The 12,314-nt window shown below is 50.6% G+C and overlaps 1 protein-coding gene across 3 annotated transcripts in view; it reads right to left on the bottom strand.

The window, feature by feature from the left end:
* Positions 1-8,186: 8,186 nt before the first annotated feature.
* The window catches only part of SHISA6 (shisa family member 6), a 243,063-nt gene continuing 238,935 nt past the window's right edge, over positions 8,187-12,314 (bottom strand). For all 3 annotated transcript variants that reach the window (XM_059997065.1, XM_059997066.1, XM_059997067.1), the window contains 2 exons: positions 10,356-10,508; positions 8,187-8,737 (listed from right to left, as the gene is read on the bottom strand). In XM_059997065.1, coding sequence (XP_059853048.1) covers positions 8,187-8,737; positions 10,356-10,508 — 704 coding nt within the window. The remainder of the gene's footprint in view (positions 8,738-10,355; positions 10,509-12,314) is intronic.

Below are 12,314 nucleotides of genomic sequence, written 5' to 3'. Positions count from 1 at the left end.
TGTTCTATGTTTTGGTTTTTTGGCCACGAGGCATGTGGGATCCCAGCTCCTCTACCAGGGATCAAACCTGCACCCCCCACAGTGGAAGGCAAAGTCCCAACCACTGGACCTCCAGGGAAGTCCCTGGCCCACTGTTTTTGTTTTAAATGAGAAAAATTGAAATTTGAAGAGGAGAAATATGTCTTTCAATGTCACACAGCAAAATGCTGGCAGAGCCAGTGCAATGAACAAGATCTTCTGATACCTGGTCCAGTAGTCTTTGACTGCATCCTATTCTCATGGGATGGGAAAGTTGAGATGGGCAAGGCAAAGCAGGATGGGTTATTCGCAAGTTCATTCACCTACCTAGAAGCCCAGATAAAATTTGAGTACTGTGTTGTGATAATTCAGTGATAAAATATATCAGACGTGGGTTTTGTTTCATTTTGTTTTATTTGTCTAATATCCCAGCCTTTACAGATGAGGACACAGAGGCCCAGGGATGACATTGGCCAACACATCCCTGGTATAAAAGTTACTGATTCACTTATTCTGGAACTTTCCAAGCATTCCTTTGAACCTCTGCTCTTTCTGGTTTTCCCACTCCTGACACATTTGCAGCACAAAGAGTGAGTGTCCTTGGTTCTCTTCTTAGAATCTTGAAGGGAAATCTTTCTTACTCCTCCCTAGAGGTTTTGTACTTCCTTCATGCTCAGCCAGAGAGGAGAAAGTTCAGTGTCCAAAGCGACATGGAAGGTGAAAGGCTGTCCAAGACCCCTGGCATCTCAATGCTTCCAACATTGAGTTTTCTCTGGCCTTGGCTTATTAATGATGGTATATTAAGACCTCATTTGTATAGATCTCACCAATTTAGAATCAGTGACAACTGCGACAGGGGCCAAATTGAGGTTTAACTTTGAGAATCAAAGAGGAAAATTTGAACAAATTATTTGAGTTAATGATATTTAAAAGTGGATGTTTATAGAGAACAGATGTATGGTTGCCAAGGGAGAGGAGGGGTGGGGGAGGGAAGAACTGGGAGGTTGGGATTAGCAGATGCAAACTATCATATATAGGATGGATAAACAACAAGGTCCTACTGTAGAGCACAGGGAACTATATTCGATATCCTGTGATAAACCATAATAGAAAAGAATATGAAAAATAATGTATATATATGTATAACTGAATTACTTTGCTGTACAGCAGAAATTAACCATTGTAAATCAGCTGTACTTCAATAAATTTTTTTAAAAAGTGGACGTTTAGCCAATTTAAGAACCATGTTAAGCATGTTCAGAATTCCTTGACTCAAACCTCTTGACCGTTTTTATATCAATTACACATTAGTCTTACCTGTTCGGTAAGGAAGGTCTCCTGTGATTTTCTATGAGGAAACATATTGCTAGTCTAATCTAGCCATTCTGTGTATGTGTAAGCATTGTAATTAAATTGCACTGCTCTAAAAATAATTTTTTTTGCCAACTCAGAATTTTGTCTTCCCTTGGGTTTCCGTCCAATAATGAGTATAGATTAATGAAGCTTTGCTCTACTTGTAATGTGTGTGTGTTTGCTGTGTGTCATCATGGATTAGCGACACCACGACCTAGAGGTAATCCACTGTAATAATGATTGTTGTAGTGAGCAAAACAGGTTTCAGGATATGTGTGGTTATGTGTTATTATGTATTCGAAGAGTAAACAGGTTTATAACTTTGTCCTAGGTAAAGAATGCCATTGGTAAGAGATAATAAAAGGATTTTTGACTATTAGCTCGACTCAGCCGAGGAGAAGGGTTTTAATTACAAAGGAGCTGGGCAGTTGGTAAGAGAGTATAACTGAGTGTGGATTCTAGGAACTACGGAGGTGCTGAAGCTGGCGGAAGGCCATGTCCTGTTTGGCAATACTTTGTTTGCTGAAGCAGAGCCCACCGGTATCTAGGTTATGGGGAAAATTCAGAAACACAGAACAACAGATGACCTTAGCAGCAAAAGTAAACATGGGCCAAAGGAAATAGTATAAAAAAACAAGTCCAGAGAAAGAGGTCTTGAGCAAGACTCCGAATCTAAATCAGTTTTCATGGCACAACCTCATTCTCTGGTTAAAATGTCATGGCTATTTAACCACCTGGACTCTGGTCACCCATGGCAACTGCAAGCACTAACTCTAAAACCAAACTGAGGCCTCATGTCCCAGAATAATAATGCTGGAGTCGATGAACATGGATACAAGGTTGTAACTTCTGATTCTGCTTTGAGTTGGCACACCTTATCCATTGGCACTTGTTCTAAGCCTACCTTCCTACATTCCTTTTGTTCACCATTTAAAACATCTAATTTGCATATCATACAATTCACCCATTGTAATATACAGTTTGATGATTTTTAGTAAATTTATGCCATTGTGGGCATCACCATAATCCAGTTTTACAATGCTTCCATCACCCTAAAATCTTCCTCATTCCCATTTGCAGTCAATCTCTGTTTCTGCTCCCACCTCCAGTGATCTGCTACATCATTTTGTGATTTTTAGTTACCCTTAGTTTTGACTCTGTGTTTGTCGAAGCAAGCATGTGGCTATTTTAAGAGACATAGGTTATGTTGAAACGGCTTTATTATTTTTTTAATCCATAAATATCTGTTACTGACAAAAGTGGAAAAATCCTTAAGACTAAATCTTACTAAAGTGATATCTGTTTACAGTACATACAGAATGTGCTTTGACAGGTAAGTAGAACGATGAGATTTGTACAGAAGCAGCAGTTACAGGAGCACTGCTCATCGTGAAGCTTACTTACGAGGAATGAAGAAACTGTGCAAAGGTACAGATAGAAAGGTACTTTTCATCAGTACTATCATATGTAATAAACATGGAATCCATAAATTGGGCTAATGCGTAAAAATGTTCATTAATCTCCCCTTAGGAAATTGTGTCCCCAAACTAAAAACATTACAGTAAGAATTGCTTTTTTTTTTATTAGAGAATTTCAATAATTCTTTACTACAAAATGTCTAGTTGAGTTATAGAACTAGAGGAATATTGCCACTACGAAGCAAATGAATGAGTCCTCCCAGGCAGTGGCATTCAAGGGTCACAGCAGGAGTGGACAGCAGAGTTGAGCAGGGGTCTTCCTCTCCCTCAGGATGGACGGTACTAAGAAAACATATGACGTCATTTCTCTGACTGGTGGATGGTTGATGTGTTTGTCGATTTACAAGATGGGTTCAATGATACTGAATTGGACTCTCAATTCTTGCTTCTTCACAAGCTTTCACCGGGAGGATGACAGTGTCACAAGGAGGGGCTAGAAAGGTACTGGGATGGGGTGGGTGCCCACCTCTTAGCTGCCCAGGGGGGATGTCTCCTCCTCCTCCGGGTGAACGGAGCCCAGTGTCTGGACTCGGTCTTCAGGACACAGGTTCTGGAGGGGGATGTAACATCCACTGCCCCACAGGGGCTCTGCTGTGCATTCCCCTCTGTGGCTTGGAATGCGTTTCCAAGCTGCCCTCAAATACAAACTTCATGCCATTGTGGGCCAACCTCTGGACCTTTCTCCTCTAGCCTGTCCCCTCTCTGAAATCAGAACCAGCTCCCTCCAGCTTTAAGGACTGCATCAAAATGAAAACTTCAGAATTCCCCAACGACACAGACACCTAAGATGATTTAGGTGTGTCTAGATGGGGGGGGGGGTGATTCCATGACACACGGTTGGTAAACCACTGAATGGGTAGGCTGTTACACCGTCAGACAGGAGAGCACCCCTGGGTGGCTGCGACCACAGGGCCCTCCCCAGGTTCTGGAGAGGAGTCTGATGGCTGCCTAGGGCATGTGAGGATGCCGTTGTGGGGTGGGTGGAACGAGATGTGTGCAGCCCAGTTGAGGAGAGGAGCGGGTGCCAGTGGGGAATGGGAGCCCTACATGTGAGAGCGGGATGAAACTTCAGAACTCCTTTGGTCAAAGCCCCTCACTTTACAGATGGGAAACGGAGGTGCTGAGTGAGAACGTGGCTTGTCCTTGGTCGCATGGCAAGACGAAGACAAAGCCGGGGCCGGAGCCACGTCTCCAAGAGCCTCAGCCCTGTGCTTTTTTCCTGCTGTAGTACGCTGCCTTCTGAAATCAAATATAGAGCCTAGGAAGACATAGCTTTCATATAGAACCTGTCACTAAGATGCTGAACTTATATATATACATATATATATATGTATATATATATGTATATATATATATATATGTATATGTATAAAAAGTAGGAACCCTGAAAAACACTTCATTGAAACACAACGAGCTTCCTTGAAAATACTGCAGAGGCAAGTTTCCCAGGTTTGGGGAGGATGGTGGAGGAAGTCACGTGGGGGGAACAGAGCAGGTGCTTCCTAGGACCCAGATCATGGGCAACCCTTGCAGATTACCTTGGGTCAGGTCCACAGTTGCCTGTGAATGGAAACTTGAGGCCAGAAGGCTGGTGGCAGACGAGATATCTCTGAAGAAAATGGATTGTTTGGTGGTAGGGTTATTGGAACGGATATTTCCCCATGCTTGGAGAGTCATGAGGCTCTCCAGTCTTTAGGGGCAAAGAGGGATCTGTGACGCACACAAGCAGGACAGGCACAAGTGAGATGGAACAGTGGCCAAGAGCCCTCAAAAAGGATATGAATCTTTGGCCAGAGCAGGAGCCTCTGGGCTAGCAACAGGCTGGGGCAGAGGCTTCAGGGACATGTCAGCTGTAGGAACCAAAGCTGATCTTTGACCCATGAGGCCTCTGACAGAGCAGCTCCCATCCTTTATCTCGTAGGGGCAGGAGGTGAAGAATAAACCAATGAGGCCAACAGAGACCTGAAGAGTGTCTCATTCTGGGACTGTTTTCATTGAGAGCTCTACATTTCAGAGCCAGAAAGTACAGCAGGACCAGGGAAAAGAAAGTATGGATGGAGAGAGGTAAATGGAAGAAAAGGGCAAGGCGGGGGAGATGAGAGGGAGGAAGGACTGAATGGGCATAGAAGACTGAGGTCAGTTTCCAGGTGGGAGAGTGGAAAGAGGGGAGAAGATGTTTGAATGAAGAGAAGGGTTGGAACTTTCTAGAAGGCAGACCCATCACCCAAGACACTGGGGAGCCGTGAGTGCAGAAGCCCATTTAGGGGGTTCAAGGAATTTATGGGAAAGCCTTTGTGACTTATGAGCTCACGGAGCCAGAATTTCACTGGAGGAAGTGAGGCAGGAAAGGTGGAAGGACATGATAGATTGTGAGAGCTTCGCTGTCATCAAAGGCCAAGCAGATGAGCAAGAACCTTCAGGGCAGGAGAGAACCCATGCAGACCGCAGTGCATTACCAGCAGAGCAATGGAAACTCACACAGAGAGCCGGACAAGCAGAGGGAAACTTTGGGCTTTGGGCTTCCCTTGCTGGGGGAGGCGGGCTTCCATTGTCGGGGAAGGGCCAGCCCTTCCAAGTGTGGTAGTGGCCACCAGCCTGGTGAGGCTGGAAGTCAGGACATCTGGGTTGCAGCCCCAGAACCCTCTCTTATCTGCTACAAGAACTTGTCCGGTAACTCAGCTTTGCTTATTCTGCAGACATGGATGGCATGACCGATAAATGAGATACTGCTGTGTCCCAGTTAAGACATCACTGTGTGGATTTTGAAATGAGGGACTGAACTGGAGCAAGTCTGTAGACTTCTTTCTCTTATTTCCTTCCTTCCTTCCCTCCCTCACTCCTTCCAAACCCAAGGGTGAAACAGAAGAATCATTTAAAAGAAGTAATGGTTCAGGTAGAAGTTTTTGATCCGAGTGATACCAGAGGTTTTAAACTGGGCAGCAGGAATGCTGGGATGAGAAATGTTTCGGAATCAATCTATCAAACAACCCCTGAGACAGACACACAGGGCTGGGAGGAGCATCGTTCTGAGGGCTGGAGGACTTGGTGCTGAGATGATGCTTCAGACACAGAATGAGATCCGGTTTCTGGTTCAGATACATGTGTGTGCAGACACCTGGGGAGGGGATTCTCACCCACTCACGTCCTTTCCCCTCTGCACCAGCAGGCAGCCTTCAAGGGGACTGGCCGAGGGCTGGATTAGAGAGCAGTGGGCAGAGAGGACCAGCTGTGACAGACACACATTCGTTTCCAGGAATCGTTGATTGCCTCCAGCCCAACCCTCTTAGCCTCACCTTCTGGACCAAAATCTCATAAACCCTTAGGGACCAGCCCTTGAGAAGGTTTATGTGCTTGTAAGGAAGGAAAGCAGAGTTACCTCTGGCCTCACAGCCTCACAGACCCAGTGGTACCACCCCATTGGGGACTTCAGGGCTGTGTCCCTCACCCCCAGCTCAATCCCCTCCAGATTCATGTGATGGTGAGCCTTGAGGGGAGGGGGGAGAACAAGAGCTTTGGAATTCTTGAATAAGTAAGAGGAATCAGTCAATTGATTTCTCTGTGGATTAGATTAAAAATTCCCAGGGCCAACACTGGGGAGTTCTCCCTGCCCTGCCCCCCTATTTAAAGGGCCATACATATTGTATGCGGAACTGGGGAATCTAAAAGCCCAGTTTAAGGTTTTTGCTTTTGGAGTCTGACCGTGGCGGCAGTCACATTTTTAGTATCATACCTTCACCCAATAGTCTGAAGCCGATTCCCCCAGCTCCAGCCCAGGGAGGTACCCTGGCCCTGAGAATGGGGGAGCCCCTTCTCTCTCCCACCCCAGGCTCTAGTCTCCAGGGAGTGGATGCTGCGTCGTTCACTGTCTGCTCTCCAGGTGGCTGTCACATCCTGCCCACCCCCCAGGCTGGAGGCAGAGAAGAGATGGGCTGGCGGGGGCAGCCCCCCAATAGAGCTGAGGTCATGGATCTGCCTGGCGCTCATTGCTCCCTTTGGGGGAGCGACTGGGGAGCTACTCAGTTAACTCCCAGACCAATAGCCTGGAGTACCACTATTTGCGTCTGCTAATGGGTCTCTGTCCCTTAGATCCAAAGGAGGCACTGGTTTGTGGAAGCAGCAGCCAGGAGAGAGTCATGGAGCTGCAGGAGAATGGGAGGTGTGGGAGGAGTGGGGAAACAGGCAGAGAGAGCAAGTTCTAAACAGAGAAGGGGCCAAGCGGGGGGCAGTGATGGGGAGAGAGGAGCAGGCAAGGTGCAGGACAGCCACCTGCGGTCCTCCTTGGCTGGGGCTGAGCTGCCCCCCTATAGAAGCCAGAGCCTCTGTCCTGCCTAACGTGCGTGGTGGGAGCCCTGGGCGATGGGAATGGCGAGCCCCTGAGGCCCAGGGCGTCACAGTCGCCTCTCCACCTCCACTCTCTGGCCAGGGGCAGACGCCTCTTGGGAGAAAAGCAGGGGAGGGGAAGGCAGGCCAGAGTAGCAGGTCACAGTTCAGACCTAGAGGCCTGGAGGAAGTGTGGAGATCACCAGGTTGCTGGCGGGGGCACCGCAAAAGTCGCTGCACCCCGTCCCTGCTCTCTTCTGGAAGGACTAGAGCAAAGCTCCAGCGAACCCAGGGGTGGAATCTAAGGCTGGGGGAGGGGCAGAGACTTGTGGGCGGGGTAATCAGCTGGAATGGGGCGGGGTTCCCACCCATGGAGAGGCAGCTGAAGGAAGGGAACCCCTCCCTGTCCCGGGGCTTAGGGGAGGGGCACAGGGCCCCAGGGGGTCGGCGGAGGAAGGGCCACCCAGTGGGGACCAGAGAGTTCCAGCAGGCAGAAGAGAATCATTATTGTGCTTATGGACACAGCAGCTCCCTGGCTCTGAGAGAGCGAGCGGGCAGTTTTTAGGCACTAGATTTCTGTGATGCGGTTTTAAGTAAATGAATGAGACCGAGTAGCCTGTTCGGTCAGGGTGAGCCCCTTGACTGCACCCACTGGCCAATTCAAACCCAGGCAGCTTCGGGCCAGGGTCAGGCCAGGGTCTCTGAGCCCCCAGGTTGGGGAGAGGGGATGTGGGACTGAAAGGGAGTTGGTGACAGTCGGCGGGGGGTGGGGGGTGAGACTGGGGCCTAGCCCCGCTCCTCCCTCCCCTTCGATTCTTCTGGAAGAGTGAGGATGATCGCTCTAGATCCCAGGTCCGAGCGCTGTGCCAGACCACCGGCCGTGTCCCAGGAGTATGGCTTCCTGGGCAAAGGCAGTGCACCCCCAGCTCCTACAGCGGGGTCGAGGGAAGGGAGCCATCCAGAGCTGGAAGCTCTGCTCCGGGCCCCTCTCGACCCCTGGCCTGCCTGCCCTGCCGGTCACACGGTCACTTCTGTCTTGCTGGCTGTGTAGCAGGTGTGGTGGCCTGGGATGTAGTGCAGCTGTTCCACGGTGTTGTGTCTGCGTGAGGCAAAGGCCTGGCGCTTGGCTGCCGTCTGGCTGTGGCCCAGGGTGGCGCAGGAGTTACTGGACGCACTGGGATGGGAGTGCATCTTGGTCATGCGGTAGCGGTTCAGTACGGGCGTGGACACAAAGACATCCGTGTGCGAGATGGCCCGTGACAGGGACTGCTCGGGGAAGGCCGTCCGCTCCGGGGACAGCAGCGGGTCCTGGGAGTGCAGGCGCTCCGTGGAGAGCAGCTGCTCTTCCGACAGGATGCGGTCGTAGGGCATGCCGAACTCATCCGGCAGGCCCCGCTCCAGGGACAGGACCCTGTCCTGAGACATGGCCCGGAGGGGCCGGCGGGGCCGCTCTCGCGGCAGCGGCTTCTGTTGGGACATCTGGATGACGTTGAGGGGGAGGGTGCCACGGGCGGCCAGGTCGGGCAGGTGCCGCCTTCTCATGTAATACTCGTCTGCCTCCTTGTCAGCTGTAGGGGAGAGAGAGAGTTCGAGAAAGAAAGAGAGAGAGAGAGGAGTGAGCTGGGGCAACACTGTGACAGTGCAGCTAGGATCCAACTAGGATCCTGCAGCCCACACAGGTAGAGGCTGAGCTTCTCCAGACCCCAGGGGTCTTGTTAAATGCAGAGTCTGATTCTGACCTAGCTCTGGGGTGGGTCTGAGAGTCCACATCTCTAAGGAGCTCCCAGGCAATTCTGATGCCCCTCGTCCCTGGACCACCTTGAGTATCCGGGGTTAATGGACTCGCTCGAGGTCTCCAGGGAGTTCATGGCCGAATAGATTAGCAGCCCATGACCCTGAACTCCTGCTCCAGTACTGCTCCTGCCACGCCATGGTCCCGAAACAGAACAGCTCCCTGGGTCTTGCTGAAACACCCAAGGAGCAGCCGGCAGCTTTCTGATGAGGCTCAGAAGCTCTCTCCAAGGAAGTTGGGCTGCAGAACAAGACTCCTGCTAGAATAAAGCAGAGGGCTCCACCCAGAAGGCGCTTGTGAAAATGCTTACTGGTAACTTAGAAACATAGTAACACCTTCTCTGGAGTAACAGCCTATGCCTAGGAAGCCAACACATGGGCATCCAGCCTCCACACAAGCACAGAATCAAATCTACGCGTGCTTCGCCTGTGCCCATGGCACGAGCAGGCACCTCGTTCAGATGCTCCGCCCATCTCTCTGTCCACGAGGCCCCCCAGGCTCACCCTTGAACTCACCCAGGACATGCACAAGCCTTCTTTGCCCCACATTTCAGGAATGAGGCTTCCTACAGACAGCCTTCCAGATCTCTGCAGAATGTGGGATTCCCATTTTTAGCCATAGAAACTCACTGTTCCACCTTGGCGTTCGCTGATACGGACTCATGGGCTGAACTTCTATCACAACAGGTTACCCTGTACTGTCAAGCACAGGCTCGGCCCTGTAGCTGGGTGGTCATCGAAATAGACTCATTGGGAAATGGAGGCAGAAGGTCCAGGGGTTGGAAAACTGGAAGAGAAGACCTCTCCTGCCATGTACCTTCTTGACATTGTAACATCTGAAACCCATCAATCCCTAGAGCTCCCCAGACTCAAATGGCAGAGCTGGGACCATGGGATGTACTGGGCTCAACTCATGAAATGGGGTCTGTGCGTGGAGTGGGGAGTCTCAGGTTCCCAAGACAGTGTTAACGGGGTTAGGGAGGGAGCTGGTTTATGGGCCCTTCCACAGCCGGTATCTGGGAAGAGTCTCAGAGAAAGCTCTGGCATTGAGAGCCTTTACTCCAAGACAGATAGAGAGCAAGGAAGGCCCAGGGTTTGAAGAAGGCAGGTGTGGGGTGAGGCTGGGGAAAGGCTTTCTCTTATAGTTAACCTGGTACATGAGTTGAAGCACTGAGGATCCCATGGCCTCCATTCTACTGAGGGAGAAGATGGACTCACGCTCTAAAGAACAAAAACAAGGGACTTGTCTGTTCTCTTCTACTGTGCTACACCTTGCTCTTTGCTCTTGGGACACCCCACTCCCATGCCCTCAGGTACACAGCAAGAGAGTGAGACACAGGAAGATGTTGTGGAGGCCCCAGAGGCAGACCCCAGCCCCAGGAAAACCCCACTTACTTAGCCTCTTCAGGGATGAGTACTTGCTGGGATGGGTCTTCACTGCAGACTCGTAGGATGGGGGCAGGTGGGCCAAGTTCTGGAAGGAGCGGGAGAAGGAGAGGTCATAGGGCTCGGTGGCCGATGTCAGGATGTTGTTCATCCGAGGCTTCTCTGCAAAAGAAGGGAGGGGTCATGGCGTTAGTGGGGACAAAGGCTGGGGGGCAGGCAGGAAGGAAGCATTCAGGTTCCATCTCTCATCCCCGTCCTGCTTTCCTGGCCCCATGTGCTAGGACACAGGTGATGCTGGTGACTCAGCCTCCCTCAGTGCTCAGCTTCAGTTGCCAACAGGCCGGGGGGCAGGTGCTTTGGCTGCACTGGCCATGATGGCAGGTTACCCTTCCTTGGATGGCAAACTCTTTCTGCCGGTATATCACTGGGCTGTCTGATGAAAACGTAAGCCTGATGGAGCTGGGTGAGGGGTGTCATAAAATCATCTATTTTGGTGTGAAGGTTCTATTCTTTCCCCAATAGCATTAGGCATACTAGCTCTCAGGCTCAGAAAATATCTGAGTTTGAAGGAGGTAGAGTGACCCATCTTGTCTGCATACCCATAGAACTGGGTCCAGGACCCAGCTCCACTGAGACTACAACCCACACTGTCCACGAGGTAATTTCACCCTCACGCCACCCCTTCCACCTTTGGCTTCTCCAAGCCCTACAACTGACAAGCCACTGTGAGCTACAAAGCCATTTCCTCTTGTTCCTGCTCCTTCCTCTGAAGCCCCCTTAGCCATCTCTGAGCTGCTGGAGGAAAGAACATGGGCAAAATGCCTAGTACATCATTCTGTTTTTCTCCCTCCATCCCTTGAGATTACAAAGTCTAAGAGAGAGAAGGGAGAGTTGTTCAGTGCCAGACCTGGAGAAAAGAAGTGGGGAAGACATGGAAGGGAAGAACAAAGAGAAGTGAGGTGAATGACTAATGAGGTGAATGAGTTGGGCTGGGCTCTGGGGGCCAGATTAGGAATAACACAGGAGTTGGGGGAAGAGGAGATGCAGGTATGGGTGCTGAGTGGCCATGAAGATGGGGTACAAAAAGGAATAGAGATCCAAGGCAGGAAGACAAGCATGCCTTGGTGCTTGACTGACTTGAAGCACGGCAAGAAGTTAACAGGTATTGCTGGGGAAACAGTGGTACCATTCCCAGAAATGAGGCAGCGGGGTGGCTCTTGCATCATCCCTCCATCCTCTTGGTTTGGGACATCCAAGAAAGGGCAGGCTCTAACTTTGGACAAATGTATCAGTGGTCTGTGTCTCCCTATGCCTCTTGGCAAAGAGGGTGCTGTGAACCGTGGGACAAAGAGGACTCCTAGGCTTGGTCCAAGGGCAACCTCAGTACAGGGAACTCCTGGCTTCTGTATCCCTTCCTGCCTTCACTGGTACCCTCAACACTGGGGATGGAGCCAGGGGAGCCCAGCCAATGAGCTGGTGTTCGCGCCAGCTCAGTACATATGTGAGGGGGTGGGGGATGCTCTACATCCCTGAATGATCAGAACATACTGTACTGAAAGAGCCTCCCTGACACAGATCGGGACAGATACCAGGAAGTGGAGTGGGTAGGAAGCCGGGAGCACTGCTACCCAGAGCTGGGTAATAGCCACAGCCCCTTAGCTCTGGTTTCTTCACTTTTGGCCATGCTGGAGAAGAACGAACTTCCCTCTGCCTGTTGGCATCATACTCCCACTGAGCGCATCACTCAGCTCACCCACTTCCAAATGCAACATTTCTGGATGCTCTTACCCCTCACTGTTCTCTAAAACCTGCCACTGAGCCAAAGCCAGACCTTCCTTGCTTTTTCCCTCCACCATGATCGCCCCTGCCCCCTTGCTCATGCTCTCTCTCCTATTGCTATGCCCTTCCTTATTCTTCCTCTATGCAAATTCTCCCTTCCCCCAAGACTCTTCGCTATGACAACATCAC

Source organism: Delphinus delphis, chromosome 19 (genome assembly GCF_949987515.2).
Source record: "Delphinus delphis chromosome 19, mDelDel1.2, whole genome shotgun sequence".
Taxonomy (NCBI): domain Eukaryota; kingdom Metazoa; phylum Chordata; class Mammalia; order Artiodactyla; family Delphinidae; genus Delphinus; species Delphinus delphis.
Note: the sequence above shows the minus strand (reverse complement) of the source record. Positions and strands in the feature narration are given on the sequence as shown.